The 25,493-nt window shown below is 43.7% G+C and overlaps 2 protein-coding genes across 8 annotated transcripts in view; both read left to right on the forward strand.

Moving 5' to 3' along the window:
• LOC109874418 (latent-transforming growth factor beta-binding protein 3-like) overlaps nucleotides 1-2,842 on the forward strand; it is a 53,435-nt gene extending 50,593 nt beyond the window's left edge. For 3 of the 4 annotated variants that reach the window (XM_020466305.2, XM_020466307.2, XM_020466306.2), the window contains exon 29: nucleotides 113-775. In XM_020466305.2, coding sequence (XP_020321894.2) covers nucleotides 113-288 — 176 coding nt within the window. In that variant the 3' untranslated portion in view covers nucleotides 289-775. Of the gene's footprint in view, nucleotides 1-112 lie in introns of all 4 variants that reach the window. The other variant, XM_020466309.2, reaches the window with a different exon arrangement.
• A 14,972-nt stretch (nucleotides 2,843-17,814) lies between these two features.
• LOC109874410 (spectrin beta chain, non-erythrocytic 1-like) overlaps nucleotides 17,815-25,493 on the forward strand; it is a 106,734-nt gene continuing 99,055 nt past the window's right edge. For 2 of the 4 annotated variants that reach the window (XM_031808782.1, XM_031808784.1), the window contains exon 1: nucleotides 17,839-18,231. The gene's annotated coding sequence lies outside the window, so the exon portion shown is untranslated. Of the gene's footprint in view, nucleotides 18,232-25,493 lie in introns of all 4 variants that reach the window. The other 2 variants (XM_031808783.1, XM_020466295.2) reach the window with 2 other exon arrangements.

A 25,493-nucleotide genomic window follows, 5' to 3' on the forward strand; every position in this document is an offset into this window, starting at 1 on the left:
ATCTGGTTGTTGATTTCATATGTAAATAGATGTACAGGCAGAGATGGCGAGCTCTCTGTTTTGTTTCAAACCTTCTCCCTCTCTCTCTCCCTCCCTCTCTCTCTCTTTTCAGATATTGATGAGTGTGCTGAACCAGGGGTCCGAGTTAATCCATGCAAGAATGCCCGCTGTGTCAACACCATAGGCTCGTTCAAGTGCTACTGCAAAAATGGCTTTGTCCCTGCACGAAGGCCCAACATGTGTGTACCAGGCACCAAGGCCCAACATATCCGTTCCAGGGCTCTATAACAGCTTTATCTCTGTCAAACACACACAAATACACACATGTAACCCCTCTGTCTTATAAGTTCAGTATTCAGTGTGTACCTGTCTCTCCTTGAAGTGTCCCTCGAAAACATTGTGGTGTCTTCAATAGGCTCATTTGAAATGTTTGAAATGGACTAAATGTGTTGCTGTTGTTGTCGGCTTCTCCTTCACTGAAATGAGATGCACCATAGGCTTCCAGTTTGGCTCAACTATTTTTCCCTCATCCCTAGATCAGTTAATGATTTGGGGGAAAAAATACAGACCAAGGGAACATATTAGTTAGTTTATGTATTTTTGTAATTATTCTTCTTTTTTTAACGTTTGTTTCCATTGACTGTTAAACTTGTGTTTTGTTTAGTTGTTGAGTTTTGTCCTTGTTGCATTGATCTTATACAGTGCCTTGCGAAAGTATTCGGCCCCCTTGAACTTTGCGACCTTTTGCCACATTTCAGGCTTCAAACATAAAGATATAAAACTGTATTTTTTTGTGAAGAATCAACAACAAGTGGGACAAAATCATGAAGTGGAACGACATTTATTGGATATTTCAAACTTTTTTAACAAATCAAAAACTGAAAAATTGGGCATGCAAAATTATTCAGCCCCCTTAAGTTAATACTTTGTAGCGCCACCTTTTGCTGCGATTACAGCTGTAAGTCGCTTGGGGTATGTCTCTATCAGTTTTGCACATCGAGAGACTGAAATTTTTTCCCATTCCTCCTTGCAAAACAGCTCGAGCTCAGTGAGGTTGGATGGAGAGCATTTGTGAACAGCAGTTTTCAGTTCTTTCCACAGATTCTCGATTGGATTCAGGTCTGGACTTTGACTTGGCCATTCTAACACCTGGATATGTTTATTTTTGAACCATTCCATTGTAGATTTTGCTTTATGTTTTGGATCATTGTCTTGTTGGAAGACAAATCTCCATCCCAGTCTCAGGTCTTTTGCAGACTCCATCAGGTTTTCTTCCAGAATGGTCCTGTATTTGGCTCCATCCATCTTCCCATCAATTTGAACCATCTTCCCTGTCCCTGCTGAAGAAAAGCAGGCCCAAACCATGATGCTGCCACCACCATGTTTGACAGTGGGGATGGTGTGTTCAGTGTGATGAGCTGTGTTGCTTTTACGCCAAACATAACGTTTTGCATTGTTGCCAAAAAGTTCATCTGACCAGAGCACCTTCTTCCACATGTTTGGTGTGTCTCCCAGGTGGCTTGTGGCAAACTTTAAACGACACTTTTTATGGATATCTTTAAGAAATGGCTTTCTTCTTGCCACTCTTCCATAAAGGCCCGATTTGTGCAATATACGACTGATTGTTGTCCTATGGACAGAGTCTCCCACCTCAGCTGTAGATCACTGCAGTTCATCCAGAGTGATCATGGGCCTCTTGGCTGCATCTCTGATCAGTCTTCTCCTTGTATGAGCTGAAAGTTTAGCGGGACGGCCAGGTCTTGGTAGATTTGCATTGGTCTGATACTCCTTCCATTTCAATATTATCGCTTGCACAGTGCTCCTTGGGATGTTTAAAGCTTGGGAAATATTTTTGTATCCAAATCCGGCTTTAAACTTCTTCACAACAGTATCTCAAACCTGCCTGGTGTGTTCCTTGTTCTTCATGATGCTCTCTGCGCTTTTAACGGACCTCTGAGACTATCACAGTGCAGGTGCATTTATACGGAGACTTGATTACACACAGGTGGATTGTATTTATCATCATTAGTCATTTAGGTCAACATTGGATCATTCAGAGATCCTCACTGAACTTCTGGAGAGAGTTTGCTGCACTGAAAGTAAAGGGGCTGAATAATTTTGCACGCCCAATTTTTCAGTTTTTGATTTGTTAAAAAAGTTTGAAATATCCAATAAATGTCGTTCCACTTCATGATTGTGTCCCACTTGTTGTTGATTCTTCACAAAAAAATACAGTTTTATATCTTTATGTTTGAAGCCTGAAATGTGGCAAAAGGTCGCAAAGTTCAAGGGGGCCGAATACTTTCGCAAGACACTGTACATCCATGAATCTTAAGCTCTCCTGCAGTTTGATGAGGAGGTTTCTCGCTTCCTGTATGTCTGAATGCCTGTATGAGTAGCAGACCATTATCGTAAATGTTTTTATCGTCCTCTGTCTCTGCCCTCCTCCATTGTCCAGTTTTGTACAGTATGTAAAGTGGAGATTACTTTGTTGACTGTTAGCTCAGTACCTATCATGCTCCTGTAATCGTTTTGTGGGATGTTTTATGATTATACTTCATTGTAAAGCCATTAAACACCTTTTACATTTTTGACATGTGCACATTGAATACAATTGAAGCTGACCAAAGGTAAAGGGGTAAGAGGTCGTATTCAGACCTAACTCGTGGATTCAGAGGGAATCCTCAGGAGTACGGTGGTAAATCGACCTCAAAGTAAATGGAATGGCATGTTTAGTGACTTCTCTTAACAAAATGTCTGTTTGTTTGTCTATGCATTGTAAAAGAACGAAAGAGGCTTTTGAGCAGAAAAATAAATGAACGGCAGAAGTCAACCACCCAAATATGTGTTTGTGAGTGTATTTTTTATAAAGCAGGTTTGTTCTTTCTTTGGGATTAGAGGTCTTTCCCATCCATATCGTGTTCTGTCCACGAGAAGAAAATCAACAGAGACTAACACAATATAGAACAGGTTGCTTCATAAATGAATAACATATTAAATGTACACTTAGTGAGACGATTAAGATAAGAGCTTCTGGCAAGCAAAGAAATTATAATCAAAATATAAATACAATCCGTTTTAAATATTCCTTGTCATTGATTGGTGTGAAATTCTCCCTCTATTAAGACCTCTGGCTGTGAAACTCTGATACAGAGTATACCATCAAACGGAATATCTGACAGAGATGTATTCAACTAGTGAAGAAAGCAGTGGTGTAAAATACTTAGGTAAAAATACTTTAAAGTACTACTTAAGTAGTTTTTTGGGGGTATCTGTACTTTACTATTTAGATTTTTCACAACTTTTACTTCACTACATTCCTAAAGAATATAATGAACATTTTACTCCATACACTTTCCCTGAGACCCAAAAGTACTGGTTACATTTTTGAATGCTTAGCAGAACAGGAAAATGGTCCAATTCACGCACTTATCAAGAGAACATCCCAGGATGACCCCCACTGCCTCTGATCTGGCAGACTCACTAAATACACATGCTTCATTTTTAAATTATGTGTTGAGTATCCGTAAAAATAAAATAAAAACATTTAAATATAAAAATAGGTGCCTGTCTGGTTTGCTTAATATTAAGGAATTTTAAATGATTTATACTTGTACTTTTGATACTTAAGTATATTTTAGAAATTAGATGTACTTTTGAAACCAAATACTTTTATTGGGTGACTTTCACTTTTACTTGAGTCATTTTCTATTCAGGTATCTTTACTTTTACTCAAGTAAGACAATTGGGTACATTTTCACCACTGGAAGAAAGGAGTTTGTTTTCTGCCTCTGTCAGAAAGAAGCTTTCAAAGTACTTCAACGTGACTGGCTGAGGGTAAACTCTACTGTGATCCACATATAAACTGTGTGAAGAAATACACACTTCAGAATGTGCCAGTCAGAGTTCAGGGTCCCTGCTCTCCCTGTCTGTAATTTGTATGTATTTATGTATGTACAGTTGAAGTCGGAAGTTTACATACAACTTAGCCAAATACGTTTCAACTCAGTTATTCAAAATTCTTGACATTTAATCCCAGTAAAAATCCCCTGTTTTAGGTCAGTTAGGATCACCACTTTATTTTAAGAATGTGAAATGTCAGAATAATAGTGGAGAGAATGATTTGTTTCAGCTTTTCTTTCTTTCATCACATTCCCAGTGGGGCAGAAGTTTACATACACTCAGTTAGTATTTGGTAGCATTGCCTTTAAATTGTTTAACTTGGGTCAAACGTTTAGGGTAGCCTTCCACAAGCTTCCCACAATAAGTTGGGTGAATTTTGGCCCATTGCTCCTGACAAAGCTGGTGTAACTGAGTCAGGTTTGTAGGCCTCCTTGCTCGCACACACTTTTTCAGTTCTGCCCACACATTTTCTATAGGATTGAGGTCAGGGCTTTTTGATGGCCACTCCAATACCTTGACTTTGTTGTCCTTAAGCCATTTTGCCACAACTTTGGAAGTACGCTTGAGGTTATTGTCCATTTGGAAGACCCATTTGCAACCAAGCTTTAACTTCCTGACTGATGTCTTGAGATGTTGCTTCAATATATCCACATAATTTTCCAACCTCATGATGCCATCTATTTTGTGAAGTGCACCAGTCCCTTCTGCAACAAAGCACCCTCACAACATGATGTTGCCACCCCCGTGCTTCATGATGGGGATGGTGTTCTTCGGCTTGCAAGTGTCCACCTTTTTCCTCCAAACATAACAATGGTCCAAACAGTTCTATTTTCATTTCATCAGACCAGAGGACATTTCTCCAAAAAGTACAATCTTTCTCCCCATGTGCAGTTGCAAACCGTAGTCTGGCTTTTTTATGGCGGTTTTGGAGCAGTGGCTTCTTCCTTGCTGAGCTGCCTTTCAGGTTATATCGACATAGGACTCGTTTTACTGTGGATATAGATACTTTGTACCTGTTTCCTCCAGCATCTTCACAAGGGCCTTTGCTGTTGTTCTGGGATTGATTTGCACTTTTCGCACCAAAGTGCGTTCATCTCTGAGAGACAGAACGTGTCTCCTTCCTAAGCGGTATGACGGCTGCATGGTCCCATGGTGTTTATACTTGCGTACTATTATTTCTACAGATGAACGTGGTACCTTCAGGCATTTGTTAATTGCTCCCAAGGATGAACCAGACTTGTGGAGGTCTACAATATTTTTTCAGAGTTCTTGGCTGATTTATTTTTATTTTCCCATGATGTCAAGTGGAGGCAATGAGTTCTCCAGTTGACTCAAATTATGTAAATTACCCTGTCAGAAGCTTCTAAAGCCATGACATCATTTTCTGGAATATTCCAAGCTGTTTAAAGGCACAGTCAACTTAGTATATGTACACTTCTGACCCACTGGAATTCTGATACAGTGAATTATTGTGATAACATGCGTCTTGGTGAGAGGTGTAGGAGTCAGGCGCAGGAGAGAGCGCGCAGGAGAGAGCAGGGATGTCTGAGAAGCGTGTTTAATAATATAGTCCAGCAATACAAAAACGGCACAGACAAAAACAAAAAAAACTACGTTCCGACACTTTACATACACGTGCGTAATAGCGAAAAAACAACAAACATCAAATACAATCGAGCGCAATGCACACAAGTCTAATCCTGCACAAATTACGGCAGGTAACAGGTGCCCTATATACCCACAGAAATCAAAGCAATGAAAACCAGGTGTGAAAAGGAACACAGATAAAACAACCAGAAAATGAAAAAGGGATCGGTAGCGGCTAGTAGACCAGCGACGCCGAGCGCCGCCGAACAGGGAGAGGAGTTACCTTCAGTAGAAGTCGTGACAGTACCCCCCCCCCCCCCCTGACGCCGGCCTCGAGGATGACCCGGAGGACGAGGCGCAGGGCGATCCGGATGGAGGCGGTGAAACTCCCGGCGCCCCCCCGATGTCCAGGGGGGGCGGAGGGACCTCCCGCACCTCATCTTCTTGAAGCGGACCAGCCACCACCGGCCTGAGGAGAGACACATGAAACGAGGGGTTAATACGGTAATACGGGGGAGCTGTAACCTATAACACACCTCGTTTATTCTCCTCAGGACTTTGAATGGCCCCACAAACCTCGGCCCAGAACTCACCGGGGCCTCGCTGCGGTGGCGGTCAGCACTGGCCTTCTGCCGCCCTTCGGCCCGTTTAAGGTACCCGTGGGCGGCCTCCCAGGTTTCCCTTGAGCGTTTCACCCAATTGTCCACCGCAGGAGCCTCGGTCTGGCTCTGATGCCATGGTACCAGGACCGGCTGATAGCCCAACACACATTGGAAGGGCGACAGGTTCGTAGAGGAGTGGGGGAGTGAGTTCTGGGCCATCTCCGCCCAGGGGATGTACTTCGCCCACTCCCCTGGCCGGTCCTGGCAATACGACCGCAGAAACCTACCCACATCCTGGTTCACTCTTTCCACCTGCCCATTACTCTCGGGTGAAACCCAGAGGTCAGGCTGACCGAGACCCCCAAACGTTCCATGAACACCTTCCACACCCTGGACGTGAACTGGGGACCCCGATCAGAAACAATATCCTCAGGCACCCCGTAGTGCCGGAAGACGTGAGTAAACAGGGCCTCCGCCGTCTGTAGGGCCGTAGGGAGACCAGGCAAAGGGAGGAGACGACAGGACTTAGAAAACCGATCCACAACGACCAGGATTGTGGTGTTGCCCTGTGACGGTGGCAGATCGGTCAAGAAGTCAACCGACAGGTGTGACCAAGGCCGCTGTGGAACGGGAAGGGGTTGTAACTTCCCTCTGGGCAGGTGCCTAGGAGCCTTGCACTGAGCGCACACTGAGCAGGAGGACACATAAACCCTCACATCCTTGGCTAAAGTGGGCCACCAGTACTTCCCACTAAGACATCGCACCGTCCTCCCGATCCCCGGGTGACCAGAGGAGGGGGATGTGTGAGCCCACCAAATTAACCTGTCTCTAACCACCAGCGGAACATACACCCGTCCCTCTGGACACTGTGGTGGAGTGGGCTCAACACGCGATGCTTGCTCAATGTCTGCGTCCACCTCCCACCTCACAGGTGCCACTAGACAAGAAGCCGGGAGGATGGGCGCAGGATCAATGGCCCGCTCCTCCGTATCATATAGTCGGGACAGTGCGTCTGCCTTAGTGTTCTGGGAGCCTGGTCTATAGGAGATGGTAAACCTAAATCGGGTGAAAAACATGGCCCACCTTGCCTGACGAGGGTTCAGTCTCCTCGCTGCCCGAATGTACTCTAGATTACGGTGGTCAGTCCAGATGAGGAAAGGGTGTTGGGCCCCCTCAAGCCAATGTCTCCACACCTTGACCGTGCAGGTCCCTGAGAATCTCATCCACAAAAGATTGGAAGACTGCTGGAGCAGTCTTCAACCCGTACGGCATGACGAGGTACTCATAATGGCCGGGTGTGGTACTAAACGCCGTCTTCCACTCATCTCCCTTCCGGATACGCACCAAGTTATATGCACTCCTGAGATCCAGTTTTGTGAAAAACCGTGCTCCGGGAAATTACTCAATCGCCGTGACAATGAGAGGTAGCGGGTAACTATACCCCACCGTGATGGAATTTAGACCTCTATAGTCAATGCACGGACGCAGACCACCCTCCTTCTTCTTCACAAAAAATAAACTTGAGGAGGCAGGTTGAGATGGAGGGCCGAATGTACCCCTGCCCCAGAGATTCCGATATGTATGTCTCCATAGCCACCATCTCCTCCTGTGACAGGGGATACACGTGACTCCTGGGAAGTGCAGCGCCTACCAGGAGATTTATCGCACAATCCCCTCGTCGATGAGGTGGTAATTGGGTCGCCTTCTTTTTACAGAATATTAATAATATTCTGAGGGAATGCGCACGGTGGAGAGTCGTTGTAGCACCGATGGAAACTCCTACACACCTGCCTGAGCACTCCTCCGACCACCCCTGTAGAGCCCTCTGTTGCCACGAAATCCTGGGGTTGTGACGGGCCAACCAGGGGATCCCCAACACCACCGGAAACGCAGGAGAATCATTGAGGAAGAGACTAATTCTCTCCTCATGACCCTCCTGCGTAACCATACCCAGTGGAGCCGTGGCCTCCCTGACTAGCCCTGACCCTAATGGTCGGCTATCTAAGGCGTGCACTGGGAAGGGTTTGTCCAGCTGAATAAGGGGAATCCCTAACCTGTTCGCTAAACCGCGGTCAATAAAATTCCCCGCCGCGCCTGAATCTACTAGCGCCTTATGCCGGGAAAGAGGGGAAAATTCAGGAAAAACAATCCATACATACATGTGACCAACAGGGGGCTCACCTGAGGTGTCCGGGCAGTGCTCGTTCTGGCGTCTCGACTCCCGGGGGGACCCCCCCAGCACCGGTCAGCAGTGTGCCAGCAATGGTTGAAGAGCCACTTGTAGTTATAGTTGATGTATCAGTTTCAGATCGTTGAATGTATGCTGTTAGTTTAGTTTTTCTAATGAAATAATGGGTATGGTTCCATCTGTTGTAAAGGTTTAAGAATCAAAACTGACTTTCACCGATTTTTCAAGTGCAGTTGATGGGAGTGTGCAAAGCTGTCATCAAGGCAAAGAGTGGCTACTTTGAAGAATCTCAAATATATTTTGAGTTGTTTAACACTTTTTTGGTTTCTACATCTATATGTGTTATTTCATAGTTTTGATGTCTTCGCTATTATTCTACAATGTAGAAAGTAGAAAAATAAAGAAAACCCCTAGAATGAGTAGGTGTGTCCAAACTTTTGACGGGTACTGTAAGTATTCAGACACTTTACTCAGTACTTTGTTGAAGCAACTTTGGCAACAATTACAGCCTCGAGTCTTCTTGGGTATGACGCTTTAAGCTTTGCACACCTGTATTTGGGGAGTTTCTCCCATTCATCTCTGCAGATCCTCTCAAGCTGTGTCAGGTTGGTCGGGGAGCGTTGCTGCACAGCTATTTTCAGGTCTCTCCAGAGATGTTTGATCAGGTAACTCTGGCTGGGCCACTCAAGGACATTCAGAGACTACATGTAGTCCCAAAGCTACTCCTGCATTGTCTTTGCTGTGTGCTTAGGGTCATTGTCCTGTTGGAAGGTGAACCTTCACCCCCAGTCTGAGGCCCTGAGCGATCTAGAGCAGGTTTTTTTCATCAAGGATCCATCTGTACTTTGCTCCGTTCATCTTTTCCTCGATCCTGACTAGTCTCCCAGTTCCTGCCAATGAAAAACATCCCCACAGCATGATGCTGCTACCACCATGCTTCACCGTAGGGATGTTGCCAGGTTTCCTCCAGACGTGACTCTTGGCATTCAGGCCAAAGAGTTCAATCTTGGTTTCATCAGACCAGAGAATCTTGTTTCTCATGGTGTGAGAGTCTTTCAGGTGCCTTTTGGCAAACTCCAAGCGGGTTGTCATAGGCCTTTTACTGAGGAGTGGCTTCCGTCTGGCCGCTCTACCATAAAGGCCTGATTGGTGGAGTGCTGCAGAGATGGTTGTCCTTCTGGGAGGTTCTCCCATCTCCACAGAGGAAATCTTGAGCACTGTTAGAGTGAACATCGCGTTCTTGGTCACCTCCCTGACCAAGGCCCTTCTCCCCCAATTGCTCAGTTTGGCCGGGTGGTGAAATCTAGGAAGTCTTGGTGGTTCCAAACGTATTCCATTTAAGAATGATGGAGGCCACTGTGTTCTTGTGGACCTTCAATGCTGCAGAAATGTTTTGGTACCTTTCCCCAGATCTGTGCCTTGACACAATCCTGTCTCGGATCTCTACGGACAATTACTTCGACTTCATGGCTTGGATTTTGGTCTGACATGCACTGTCAACAGTGGGGCCTTATAGAGGCAAGTGTGTGCCTTTCCAAATCATGTCCAATGATTTGAATTTACCACAGGTGGACTCCAATCAAGGATGATCAATGGAAACAGTATGCACCTGAGCTCAATTATGAGTTTTATTTCAAAAGGTCTTAGTACTTATGTAAATAAGGTATTTCTGTTTTTAATTTTTTATACATTTGCAAACATTTCTAAAAAACTGTTTTCACTTTGTCATTATGGGGTATTGTGTATAGATTGCTGTTTTATTTAATACATTTTAGAATAAGGCTGTAACGTAATAAAATGTGGAAAAAGTCAAGGGTCTGTATACTTTCCAGAATGCACCGCACAGGCAAATTGCAGCAGGTTACTTGAAACCAACCTGGCCTAAAAGCTTTCATAAGCATACCCAGATCTGAGGTCAAATGCAGGACAACATTCTCACATGCCAAAATGTAGGATTATGTTAATACTTTCAGCAGCATCTGATTGTTACTTTGGCCAAACCAGAAAGAACAACATGGTTTTGAACAATTCTCATCTTAGTAGTGAAAATGCCAAACACAAGATGTCAAGCACAGTGAATTAACTATGCAAAGTACAACTAAGACATCCTTATTCCTAATCTTTATACATTGTACAAATTAGAATGCACGTCTCAAAATAAGCTCATTCAATTATGAGACTGCTGCAGTTGTAGATGTTTTATTGATTGTCCATCCACTAGGTGGAACCCTTGCTTGAAAATGCCAAGAGCTTCAGGGAATATGTCTGTATCACAGGCGGCTGGTGGTACCTTCATTGGGACGGAATAAATAGAATGATAGTAAACACATCAAACATGTGGTTTCTATGTAGTTGATACAATTCAATTTACTCAATTCCAGACATTATTATGAGTCGTCCTCTCCTCAGCAGCCTCCTCCATTTATAATTAAGTCAGATATGTTAGTTATAGATATGTCATACTGTTAGTGACTGTAACATTAAGAAGTACCCCACCCCCAACACACCTCACCACCACCACCCCACCCAGACACACGTCACCATCACCACCCCACCCAGACACACCTCACCACCCCCACCCAGACACACCTCACCACCACCACCCCACCCAGACACACGTCACCACCACCACCCCACCCAGACACACCTCACCACCCCCACCCAGACACACCTCACCACCACCCCACCCAGACACACCTCACCACCACCCCACCCAGACACACCTCACCACCACCACCCCACCCAGACACACCTCACCACCACCCCACCCAGACACACCTCACCACCACCACCCCACCCAGACACACCTCACCACCACCCCACCCAGACACACCTCACACCTGAAGTTCAAGGATTGCCTATCCACTCTCAGATCTCCCTCCAGCTCAGTCTAAAGGTCTGGGAACCTGAGATTATCGCTAATCGCCTGGCCCTGGAGGTCAGATGAGGTGGAAGTGTGAAGCAGTTATTTCAGTGGCCTCCTGTGATAGAACATTCTGGATCACTCCGGTTTAGGTGACGGTGAAGAGGGTGAGGATGGGGGGAGTCATAGGTCAGTGCTTGGCTGGGCGGAGTCAATGAAAGGCAAGACTATTCTAGGAGGATCAAGTTTAGAGTCCGCCGTCCTATTTACTAACTAAATACTTACAATAATATTGTGGTAGTAATTGGCTACTCAAAGCGTAACCTTTTTCTGTGTGTCACTCAAACCGACGAGCAGCAAATCAAATCAAATCTAATTTATAAATGTTGTATCAATTTGCTTTCTCATATGATCTGTTATGAGCTCCATGTTCTATTGGCACACTGGTAAAAACAAGAATGATACTGTCGTTGCATAGCAACCGGATCCATATTTGACTGGATCCGGTCAAACTGCAGGGATGAAAGTAATGTTGGACGGTAATGACCAACTGGGTACACACTGTTGAATCAACGTTGTTTCCACATCATTTCAATAAAAATAAGTTGAACCAATGTGGAATGGACGTTGAATTGACATCTGTGCCCAGTGGGGAGTGAGAAAGACTATTCCTAACAGTATGGAGACCAGGCCAGAGGTAGTGGGTTTGCCTCCATACTGTCTCGCTTCTTGTCTTCCATCCCACCTTCCTGTCTTCCATCTCATGGACCAAATAAAGGGTGCGTTCCTCTGCCCAGGCGTGGCTGATGCCTGCCAGATCTTACAACGCCTGGATAGGTATTTTAAGTATCAGGTAACCACATCATATCTTATAGCAATCTGTCAGTTGATGACACAATCGATGACGTGGCACGCAACCATTGGTTGATGCATGCAACGTCTGAGCAGGGGAACGCAGCCGTAGAAATAAGCCACGGAGACTACTTTCTTTAAATATTGAAGTGATCAAGGCCCCACAGGCACGGCACCTCGTTAGGGTATAATTAGTGAGGTTTGCTAATGAGGAGGAGGTAGCAGATCCCAGTCCGCAGGGCCGAGGGAGGGAGGGAGGGAGGGAGGCGTTAAATATGTGGGGCGGTACTTTTGTCACACTATTATACACTCTTTACACGGGGTCACACTTACAGTACACTAATACTCAGCTACACCCACCACTCCTACACAAACACAGTGAATGTACTCAGCTATACCCACCACTCCTACACAAACACACTGTCTGTACTCGGCTACACCCACCACTCCTACACAAACACAGTGAATGTACTCAGCTACACCCACCACTCCTACACAAACACACTGTCTGCTACCCAATAGAACACCAACACTAGCTAGCACACCTGCTGTTCACACACATCTTCCCTATACAGTACACGGTTGAGTATTCTAACTTACCCTCTAACATTACATGCTCAGTGCACATCCTAAGGCCAGTACCCAAAACCCTCAGCAAGACCACTTACATAAACAAAACAAGCCGACACACAATAGACACTACGTGACAGAAGTCGCAGTTCCTGGCTTTCATCAGTTTGAGCATTGTATTGCAGAGGAACACTAAGCACTAAAGTTCTGAGGAACATACACAAAGGTGCAGTGAATAGTGATGAATGGTTGGGATGGTGAACTTCAGACTGGAAGATAACATAGTAAGGCAGTGCTGCAGCAACAAGTTGTTACGCTCAATTCTACTGTATCTCAAAAACATGCCCTGGCATAAGAACACATCAGATGTTCATTGTGGGAGTTGTCCTGGAAACAAGAGCTTGCAGAGGGTGTGTGGAGATTAATGTATCGTTTTAGTTTATCAGGTTCTATTCTACAACAGGCTGATTCTCCTGTGGCCTGATTTAATCATTGCCTCCCTCCACCCACAAGTGTAACAATGCTCTCAAATCAGATCATATCCTGGCGAGATCTCTACTACATCCTCACTCTGAAACGGGATCTCTCTCCGGGCACTTTATTTCACTGCTGAGCCCAAAAGGGAGAGCAATCAGGTTAATTATGTGATGGCAACCGGTATATGGACTAAAATGAGAGCATGCAGTGTTTGTTGGAAAGCTTGCTTAGTCATCTCAGTTCTTGGTCAAATGTAATTGTATCATGGCACAGGAAACTAGGATTCAGGCAAATTTGGGGCCCTGTATCTTTTTTTATTTTAAACGTTTATATTTAAATGTTCTGGTCCTGGAGCTAAAGTTCTTAGTTCTGTCATAAACCAGGATGAAATCTCACTGGCCTCAAAAGGTAAACTGAGAGTAAAGGTCTGCTCTGTCCCCTTCATTTGTCAGCTATACACATGCACCTGACTGATTACATGATTGCACCCAAATACCCATCATGCACCTCTCAGATTAAGCTGCCAATTGAGCCATATTGGCAATTAAATTAAGTTTAAAAATTGTTTACCTTTATTTAACTAGGCAAGTCAGTTAAGAACACCATTTTATTTTCAATGATGGCCTAAGAACAGTGGGTTAACTGCCTTGTTCAGGTGGCAGAATGACAGATGATTTACCTTGTCAGCTCAGGGATTTGATCTTGAAACCTTTTGGTTTTAAGTCCAACACTCTAACCACTAGGCTACCTGCCACCCCAATGAGGTGAAGGTTAAGTGTTTGTTGAAATTTTTTGTGTACTATATAAAGAAAGTATCTGTGACATATCCACATCAGATCACTGAAGATGGTAAACAAGCAGCTGAATCCTGCCCACACAGCCCAGACCCCATTGAAGGTGACCTAGTTGCAGTCTATGCAGGGAGGGGTCATAAGAGATGTCGGGAGGAGAACCTTCCGAAATAATGTCCATGTATGTCTCTATTTCTCCTACATTCTGTCTTGTATTTTTAGCCACCACCTCCATTTATCAACTTCTTTGACCCCACACAACCCCTCCCTCTTCTGCCTCACTAGCAAACACATAGGGTAAGATAGTGAGGATGCACATCCTGAAACTCACTGACTGTTTGATGTTTAGCCAATCATGAAACAGATGCGTGGTGTGTATAAGTGTCGTCGCCCACTGAGCTTCAGGATGTCTTCCTTCCTTAGGAACGTTGATACGTAACCGACCTGCGGCCCTCCTCCCCTGATCTCACTGAGTCACGTTGCCGTAGCGACAGTTCTCCTCCTCACTGTCCTGGTTTCATTCCGTCTAATTATTCTCAAAGTTCAAACTAGAACAGCAGGGTGACCTTCACCAACTAGTTTGGGGAGGCAGGGAGATGTGGTGAGGGGAGGGCAAGAGGGAAGATGAGCAAGAAAGACACCAGAAATAGGCTGGCCGTCCAAGGGAGATGACTCCAAAAAGCAATGGGAGGAATATAAATATCTTTAAGTAGGTCGTATCAACCAGAGAGCAACCCGTTGGATACTGTTTCATAGGGTTTTGCTGGAGACTGCAATTTTGCAAGTTTCTCCTTTTTGGTCAGAGGTATGGGGATTTGGGGGTGACAGATGACAGTGCGTTACTCAGCTCTATCTATACCAATAGCACTGCAGTAGCATTTCAACCTCAATTGGTATGAGTAGCCCTTTTTTGTTATATTTCAGTTTAACGTGATGTATAAAAACTGTAATATTGTGATGCAAACTTAAAATTGAATATTTCAACTCTATATCTGACATGGTACAGGTGTCCTCTTTTTGTTAAGCCCATAACCATGTGAGTGAGGTGTACACTTTTGTTTCAAAGTAGATTTGTTTAAGACCCCCAAGAAACACTCTGTGGGACCCTGACTTAGCAAACTGCAGTAAAAGGTTCATATATGTAACTGACACTGACACATACTGTAAGTCACCTGGAGTTGATAAAATAAGTAATGCTAACGTAACTGGAATACTTACAGTACCCTCTACCTGCTCAGTTGGATTACATAGTTCTGTAACTGGAAAACTTACAGTACCCTCTACCTGCTCAGTTGGATTACATAGTTCTGTAACTGGAAAACTTACAGTACCCTCTACCTGCTCAGTTGGATTACATAGTTCTGTAACTGGAAAATTTACAGTACCCTCCACCTGCTCAGTTGGATTACATAGTTCTGTAACTGGAAAACTTACAGTACCCTCTACCTGCTCAGTTGGATTACATAGTTCTGTAACTGGAAAACTTACAGTACCCTCCACCTGCTCAGTTGGATTACATAGTTCTGTAACTGGAAAACTTACCGTACCCTCTACCTGCTCAGTTGGATTACATAGTTCTGTAACCTGAACAAACATGCATTCTTTGATTGGAGGACATTAAAGACCTCCATCTTGTGCTGGGCTAACACAATGACAAATTGTGTTCCTAGGATCTACAGTATATAATGATATAGCTGATGAATACATGTATAACAACAATAATATTTTCACATTCTGTGGTTGCCATTGCCTTGCCATTCAACTGTAGAATTTCAACCACAGAATCCCATTCTGTGAGAGCCCTCATTTTGAGGAAGTTTATTCTTCTGGAGTGAATCCTGTGAGTGAATCACACATCTGAGGTAAGAGCTGTGAGAAAAGGCCAGATAAGGTGGGCCTGATGTTGGGAATTGAAGTAGAGGGCTGTATGCTTTCTGCCACAGCCTCTCTAGGGTATAATCCCACCCACCCTCCCTCCCTCCCTGTCTCCTCCTGTGTCTCACTCTCTTTATATACTGTACATCCATTTCCTCCCCCTCTCCTGGGGTTAGCTGTAGCAGTTAGGCCCACAGGTGATTGAGGGGCCTAAGCAGCGTGGTGGGCCCTGCAACGGTCAGGGCTGGAGTCACATGCTTCAAATGCCCTGCCTGAGGATGGGATTATCAACTGCACACACACATACACACAAAAACATAGACACACTAATATTGAGAGCAAACCATGTGCTGTGATCATGGACAGCAAAATGAAAATGGTGTGTAAAACAAACCGTCTATGTAACAAACAACAATGATTGATTTTGACTACCCAGACCCCACCCCATCCCTAACACGCATGATGCCTTTCTCCTCCCGCTCCCCCTCTAGGTCCTGTCCATAGTGAGTGGACAGAGGGGGGTTTAGCTCAAACTGCTGCAATCTGCAGAAAGCACCCCTGTGTAAGCACTGTGCCGACCAGTGTCTGGCTGCCAGTTGCACCCTGATATCCTGCACTCAGCTCTTTCCCTTTGTCACAGTGGATTGTGGATGGGCCCTCTGGTAAAAAGGGGGGGGGGGACCAGGTAGGGGTGGGACAGAGGCAGGAATGGACTGGGGTGGCTATGAAAGGTTGGGAGGCTCTACTGAATACTTGTAAAATGCAAGGATTTGTTTCAGTCTATAGCACCTTGGAGGTAGAACAGCATGGTTGTCTAAGGTTTGGACAGGCCCATGCCCATCTTCTGAAAACATCTGAAACCCCTATTCCAGCTTCAGATAGATGAGTGGTGGGTCACTCTCTCTGACTGTGTCAGTCCTGTTGATGTAGAGGGAGAGTCCAGATGGGGAATGTCTAGCCCTGAGGCCTTCCCCTCCTGCCACCCCATCTTTTAAAGCCTGGACAGACTGGTAGATTTGACTCTTCACCCCCCGCTGTTAGATCTCAGCCCCAGCCTCCTGCCCAGCACAACACACACACAGACAACCGTTTGAGTCATCGCTCATCTCCTATTCACTGCATTATAAGGCTGTAATAAGCTTAGAATGGAGAGAAGTGGGAGATATAGTTCACAGACATACAGAAGGGTCCCATTGACCAACATACCAACATGAGGACAATAGAGTTGGATCATTGTTTTGTTTAGACTATTTTGGCCACACTGACACACACATATGTAATGTAGGTGTACTCCTACTAGAGAAAGTAGGTGTGCTCCTAGTAGAGTGTGCTCCTACTATTTGTCAAAAACATAGTTGTGCCATATCTTATACCTTTCCCTTTATACATTGGAGCAAGTTCTGCCTCTCTCTGTCTGTCTGCAGTAATTTTTAAACTGGTTGCTCATGTTCTGGACTTGAAAGATTTTCTTCAATACAGTGATATCCTTGCATATCCTGCACATAGGTCTCTGTACAATGGTTTCCCTAGCTTTCTTTTGTCATGTTCTGTCCTTGAAAGATTTTCTTAAATACGTTGTGTGTTTCTCATGCTGTACATTCACACACTAGTCTATGGAGGTGTACCGCTAATATAGAGCTATAATGTTCCGTTTCTATTTCTAAGGAGGTTGGAGGGATAAATTGACTAAAGGTCCGATTAATAAACATATACTTGCCAGGAGGATCATATCGATGTAGGCTCGTCAGAATTACACGATTGGGGTCCCAATACGTGAGTTACATTCGCAATTTGTAGCCTACCTCACTACACTTGCAGTATTATGTAGGCCTAGCTAAAATATTCATCCGCCAACATCAAAAACGTTTCTCAAGTTCACATTTGCAGAAAGGATACCGTGTATGGATGGGGCCCACAAATGACCTCAATATTTCGACTGTAAGGTTGGAATTAGCCTGGTATTATGAACCAGTGATAGCACCAGGGACAGCTCCACTGACAAGGAATCCACCGCACGCGCAACCGCTGCTATTGTGTGGAGCCTTTGAGAGTGTCTATACAGTATTTGAATGTGATTGACTGAGAAGGCTCAGCCCCCCACCCTCCCCCTCCCCATCATTCATTATTTTCTTTCTCCCTGTTGAACGAACTGGAGTAGTGGACGACCGTCTGAGGTTTGTTAGGAGGAATAGGAAGCTAAGGACATCTCTCTGATGCTGATTTATACATTATTTTTTATATCCTTTGTACCAACATTGCTTTACCTTTATTATGTCAGGTGCTAAGGCTGCTTATGTTTCGTAACACGCTGGGCTGCACAATCAGCGTGAACAGCTCTTATTCAAGGATGCGGATTTAACAAAAATGCGCTGTCAACTGGGATTTTAAACATTATCATTAACATTGAATTAAGTCACTAATGCCAGTAACCAGAGACTATATGTATGTTAGTGTTATATGTTATCAGTGACGCGGTAAAAATATAGTGAGTCTCCCACTAACGAAGATAAACAACGAGAACGGGTAAGCGTGATTATTTTTCCTCCAACAACACCACCTCCACCAACCAGCTAACGTTAGCTAGCTAGCAGACATGGGCAAATCCTAATGTTCAGGTAAAGACGTTATTGGGATGCCCTTTTTAAAATGGCACATTATTTTCAAATATATTATCCATACAACATTGGCTCTCAAATTGAATAGCTAACAAGGTATCTTCTATTGGTCACCTCGCCATGCTGTGTGTTGACTGGCTTTGTTTGAGTCGGTGTTTGCCAGTTAGCTTGATGACTAGCCAGCTCCTCTTGTCCTCTCTGGATCGAGGCTGCCTGTGTGTCACTATCTGATGTCCCGCTGAACATGACATTAGCCAACGTAACTGTCTCGCTCTCAATAAATGTTTCGTTCATACCTGACCCTCAAATTCATACACGGTGCTTATATTAAACGTTTTCATTAAATGTTAGTACACCTTAGTAAATATTCTGCTGGACGAGCTTCATAGGAGTTTTGAAATGTCATTCGTAGTTATGGGTAACCCTGGCTTTTGCGCTGTCTCATGAGGACAAACAAACAACACCATAATTATTCTCTGGGCCACCCAGGTATCTGCTGCTGGCTCACTATTGCACTGTTATTTGCCTGTGGATATTATAAACTATAAACAATTTAATTATTTGCAAGATAGCTGGCCTGCATGCCAAGTCTATATATATGCTGAACAAAAATATAAACGCAACGATTTTCCCGAGTTTCAGTTCATTTAAGGAAATTAGTCGATTGAGTTAAATTAATTACGCCCTAAACTATGGATTTCACATGACTGAGCAGGGGAGCCAGGCCCAGCCAATCAGAATGAGTTTTTCCCCACAAAAGGTTTTTATTACAGACAGAAATACTGCTCAGCACCCCCCCAGATGACCCTGCAGGTCAAGAAGCTGGATGTGGGGGTCCTGGGCGGGCGTGATTACATGTGGTTGTGAGGCCGGTTAGACGTACTGCCAAATTCTCTAAAACGACGTTGGAGGCGGCTTATGGTAGAGAAATGAACATTCAATTCCCTGGCAATATCTCTGGTGGACATTCCTGCAGTCAGCATGCCAATTGCACACTCCTTCAAAACTTGAGAAATCTTTTTACGGCACATTTTAGTGGCCTTTTATTGTCCCCAGTACAAGGTGCACCTGTGTAATGACTGTGCTGTTTAATCAGCTTCTTGATATGCCACACTTATCGAGTGGATGGATTATCTTTGCAAAAGATAAATGCTTACTAACAGATGTAAGAAAATTTGTGCACAGAATTTGAGTGAAATAAGCTTTTGGTGCATATGGAACATTTCTGGGATCTTTTATTTCAGCCCAATAAACATGGGACCAACACTTTACAAGTTGCTTTTATATTTTTGTTCAATGTATAATGCTTAAGTGGTTTATTGATGTCCACCTCCTTCCTTCAAGTAATTTTTCCTGGACAGAACCTTTGTTTCCTGTATGAAGAGCATCAGTTTAGAGGCATATGCAGTAGCGTAAATAAGATCATATTATGAAAACACCACATTTATGATTTAGTAGGAAACTAAACCAGTGTTTTGTCAGCTAAATTCTAGTCACCATTTGAGGTATGATTATGAATGTTTGACCACCTACGGTGAACCTTTATGGACCAACAGCAAAAACCACCTTATAACAAAGCTATCCTGTATCTTTCAGAAGAATACCTTTGGGGTCCCAAGCCTAGACAGACCAACTATTTTCTACTCTAACAGTTTTATGAGTACAGTATTGTGTAATCTAGATGGATGAAGCCCAGCCGTTGGTGTTTGGCTTGTTCAAGATTTGTGAAATTAAATATTTACGTGGTGCATCACTGAGCCTAATTGCCAATGTTTCTTATTTTTGATTGCATGTTTGAATTTATGACTAGCTTGAAGGTAGGCTATTAGTCATGCTGTTGGTAACCTGTTTATTCTATACATTTATATGCTTTTGTTGAGAGAGCTAGTGACTACTTCAGATCTGTTGATAGGCTATTGGGTGTCCTCCAGTTGTTGCCTACCTAGGGTGGAAGAGGAATGGATAGATGGTTGGAAATCACTAGCTGTGTGCCCCCCATAGTGCTGATGCTCAAAATCCCTCCTATACAAGCTTGTTTCAACTCCTGCCACTCACAGGATCATTGTGCTGCAGTCAACCAAATTTTCCAAATGTTATTGTCCTTATCAGATGTGCAGGGTCATCACTCGTCATTAGTTAACACAGCCAGCAAATCATAAATCCTAGCTATTTCTCTCATTAAAATCCGATTTTAAACAGAACGCTAACCATAATCAAAACATTTGCTCCCCTGCTAACCTCATGCCAAACCTTTAATTAAGACCAAAAAGCACATGTTTGTCTTCATGTATTTGAACGATGTGGCCACTTTGTGGCTGGGTTAACTAGTGGGAACCAATGTGCAGGTCTTGAGGCAACAATTACTAATTTTAAACATAAAGTACAGACTTCAGTCTGCCATTGAGATAAAAGGCAAATAGCCTACAGTTTTCCCCTTTCTGTTTCGGCCTATTCTTTGGTTTTAGAATTTGGTGGTTGAATCAACTCAAGCACCTCTTGATATTTGAGTGTTGCTCTCAGCCTCTTAAGCAGGATTCATTATAATCTGCTCAATGAAGATTGTTGTTCTGACATCATCTCAAGTTGTTTGTTTTTTTCCAAGATTGAATGTGGATGTACCAATGTGTGGTCAATAGTCCACAATCACAGCAAATTTAAACACATTAAAGAGGCTAAGAGATGGAAAAAACATGAATACCTGCAGGCGTAGACTACTTGAGGACAGAGTGATGTCCTTCTGGTTGGGGTTTTGTATTGAGTCATTGGTTCACTGGGCTTTCCATAATGCTTCAATAAATTGTCCTTTATAATTACTCGACACTACTCTACACTACTCATCTCTAGTTGTCTACTCTAGATGATGCTCAATGACTAGAGGGATTCATTTTAAAGACCCTTGCTATCTACTGGAGCCTCTTGGGTTTTTCATGATCTGTCATAGAGAAGCCTATGCTTGGTCTCATTATAAGCTGTGAAATCCTTCTGTCTTTAATAAGTAGTGCTGAAACACAATTTCTATTGAAGACTGCTACTGTAGGGGAGGTAGCAGTGGTGGGCTGTTATTATATAGACTCATTAGTGTTTAAGGATGGGATTATTTTAGGTTTAGGCCTAAGCATTTCATAGATGGGTTGCCTCAAGTTAGATGACATTGTACTGTGTCGTTCTGCAACGTGTCTCTTGTATTGAGCTTGGCTGTAGTGGGAAATGCGGTCCTCTAACAATTTGCTTTGTTTTTTAGATGGTGGTATAAGTTTGTCTCCCACATCATCCGTCCAGTTATCCAAAGCAGGCAGGAGTTTTGCCACTCTGAATAGAGTGGGTGAGCGACGGGGGTTGGAATATTTTGCAAGTTGTGGACACATCCTTGGGCCTTGTGATTCCTTCTTTTTTCCTCTGGAGTCCATGCTTTACTTGAGCCATCTCAAGTAAAGAAGCAACAATGTCCAGCCGATAGGGTGCACATTGCCTTAAATGGAGAAGGGCCTGAGGTTCAGAGCTCAGGCTGATGATTGACTGTAGGGAAATCTGATGAATGAACCCATATTAGAATCTGTGAGGTTCTCAGTGACTGTGATTAGGATAAAGGTCTGTTACCCAAGTGGAGAGCCAACCCTGACCCTGACCTTCCCTATAAGTCTCATGACCCGGGCCCTGTGGTATTTGTGTTGAAGGTCACAAGACTGTGAAGGAGTGCTTTAGACAACATCCCATGACTGACTTCTGCCAGATTGGCTAAATTACTAATTCAAACACAGTACAATAAGGGAGGGTGATAGAGAGGATGAGAGTAGTGAGCTCACTGGTTTAAAGACCATAGCTTCTCTCAAAGTGACAGTTCATCTGGGGCCATATAACAGATGTCTATTAAAGAGCGGGGGTGCTTTCAAGGTTTGTAATTGCATTGCGGTGGGTCAGGCCACAAAGAAATTGGCACTGATTGGCCTATATGAACAATACTGAAGTCAAGATCAGACAAATAACTTCACACTAAACTTGACTCCTGTATTGGAATGTAGCCTAAATGCCCAACTCCTGGCCAGTCACTATATAATTAGCCTATTGCACAGTCATGTCATTTCTGTTACCCAGTGTAGAGCAATGAAAGATAACTTCAGTTCGGGCTGGGCGATAAATTCCAGTTAATAGACTTTGATATATGTTTTCACACGATATTCCAAATGCCTGTATCGCAAGAAACAAGGTTTGGCTATTTATCGTTTTTATGAGTGTTTGTCCGCTTGGTCTCGTGTTGTATTTTTTCTATTGTCTCTTTCAGTGCTGTGTGCACCTCCCCATTTACACCAGAGATCTGTATATAAGGAAGAGATGCATCTCCGACCTAACAATGGGAGTAGTTGTCCCAAAGCCTGGAAGGCAGGCGACAAGCTTAGGTCCAAAATAAGCCCGTAGAAGCGCATTGGGCTTATTTGGGACAGATTTTAGCGAGTGATATCTAGGGTTTACACACACCAAGCCCCTCCCCCTGCCTCTCACGCCAACATAGCTGAGAGATCACATCTTCCTCTCTGACAAGTGGTCTCACCTCGCTATTTAAATTTGAGGTTTGTCTCAACTACTCAGATTCCACACAGAACAGACACTACTAAAACGGGAGTATGAATGAACATTGATTCTGGAAAATGAATGCTCAGTTTGTCGCACGGGTCATTGGGGTACCGCTAGCATCATTTTATTCAAAGACTGTTATACTAGCTGTCTAGTCTGTGTTTTATAAATATCCAATAAACATAAAACACAATTATTATACAACTCATTCTCATTTCGAGAAACAAGGTAGGCCACTTGATTTCAACATCTGAACAAAGTGGACAGGCTAACATGCTTTTCAAACCGTTGGAGACCGACAGAGAGGTAATAACAATTCCACTGTTCAACCTTGTTAGCTAGTACATAGATCCAAGTTGGCTAAACTTGAAATATAAAGATTTTGCTGGCTAATCACTAGTACCTGGGCTTGAGAGATTGTTGATGAGACCTGTGTTCATTTTCTATAGCCTAATGCCTGTTACAAGAAGTTAGTCATTATTAGTGAATGTGCATTATGCATGGTTCTAGTTACATTTGTAACAAAACCTGGCATTTAATAGACTTGAAAGCCAGATCAGTGACTATTGCAACAAAAAAAAACAGGTTAAACTATTTTGATAAAATCATTTAATTATTAGTGGGTCTTATGGTTCGAATCCAGGCTGTATCACAACCTAATTATTGTTCATGTATTTAACCCTCTGTTTCCCCCATGGTGTTGTGCGGGATTGTTTTATGTCATGTTCGGTAATGTTGGTGACTGGTAATTTCGACTGGTGCTATTTCTTGCCCGCGGGTAAAAGTTGATGTTCGTGTGTTTGTGTTTGGGCAAGTGTATTGTTTTACCTTGCACCAGTCATTATTCTGAGTGGTTATGTTGCTCCCTATTCTGCATACACCCTCCCTGACTGCATACACCAGTTACACCCACCATTCTGACAAATGTCAAATATATTTAGATTTGTTTAACCATTTTTTTGGTTACTATTTGATGCCATATGTGTTATTTCATAGTTTTGATCTTCCCTGTTATTCTACAGTGTAGAAAATAGTACAAATCAAGAAAAACCTTTGAATGAGTAGGTGTGTCCAAACTTTTGACTGGTACTGTATATTGTGAATCGCCCATAAGTTAGAAAACAAATGCAGATTTGATTTTTAGGTCATATCGCCCAGTCCTACTGTAGCTTCGGTTATTGCTTGTCCGATGTGGAGAAATGAGCGATTTTCATGATTATCAATGTCCGTCCTCCACAATATTGATCTGCTCCGTTCTCTGGGCATTTCATACATTTCAGTTGACATTCTGTGGCTGTAGCCGTCATGGTCTTGCAACTTTTTGCTAAAAGGTATTCCATTTGAATCACAAATGGGAAAATTGGCCTGATGAGTGAGTCTCCGGTGAGTCATGGTCACATTACATGACATGTATAGGAACTGTCGTTTGTGTGGCTAAGTCTGAGTTTCTGTTCTAGTGTATTGAGCTTTAGTACATTGTTCCTGTAGAGGAGGTGGGTGTTCTATATAGAAGAAGGTACGTGTGTGTGTTCCACGGGTGAACACATGACATGGGTGAGCAGCAATGGCATGATCACTGTCGTTGGATGAGTGAATCAATCTGGCTAATGAGAGAGGGTTTTGAATGGTCACTGAGATTTGATGGATAGATGAGTTTGAGTGTTAGAGGTGCTGAAGTGATTGAGTTGAATATGAGAGTATGTCATGGAGAGTGTGATCTCTGACGTGTGTGTGTGTATGTGCGGAGGACACCGTGTTGTTGAGCAGGCTGCGGGGGGGGATGTAAGCGCTGGGCGCTGGAGTGTTTGATGAATGTGATGTTACAGGTTGACAATAGGTCGCCGCTACCCTTTTCAACAGAGCATTCAAGCCTGGATCAGACTCTCTGTGATGGCCCTGTGATACATGTGTGTCTCTGGCCGCCTCATTTCTGCAAACAGGAAATGCGCAAGCTTCTGGCCCCTGTCTCTGCTGACTCCTCCATTGTGTGGGGCCACTGTGGCGGAATAGGCTTTGTGGTAGGCTTTTTGGGGATCTCACCCCCATCTCTGTTCTACCCCATCTGAGCCTGACTGACAGGAGGACATGGAGCCAGAGAGGGGTTACCCCCCCAGGAGAGGAGAGGCCATTAGCTGATGTGAAGTGTGTAGAGGGGGGGTTTGCTGCAGTGATTAACATTCCTGTTTATTAGCATATAGTCATAGAGAAATTCTATCATCCAGTGCTGTGGGGGTTTGGTCTGGGCGGCCATGCAGCTCCTGGACTGGTAGAACAAAATGATTTGATCAGCAGTGTGTTAGTTATTAAAGGCGTCCGCCTGCTTCCCATCCTAAAACGTTCAGAACAGTTCATTTTGTGACATTTCTGTAATTTGGGTTTTCGGTAGCCGAAGTCTTCGCCCCTTCATCATTGGTTAACCTAGGGATTCTTCAATTAAGTGTTTGTCATTAAACTATTGACGTGTTTTCATGCACATTTTTCCACATGAGAAATACGGCACCAAACATCTTTGTTTGAAGTAAAATTGCGTGACTAAGATCTCTGCAAAAATGTATTGAGTTATCTTCGATTCATTCTGACTATCTTGAGGAAGTGGCGACT

This window comes from Oncorhynchus kisutch, linkage group LG29 (assembly GCF_002021735.2).
Source record: "Oncorhynchus kisutch isolate 150728-3 linkage group LG29, Okis_V2, whole genome shotgun sequence".
Lineage (NCBI taxonomy): Eukaryota > Metazoa > Chordata > Actinopteri > Salmoniformes > Salmonidae > Oncorhynchus > Oncorhynchus kisutch.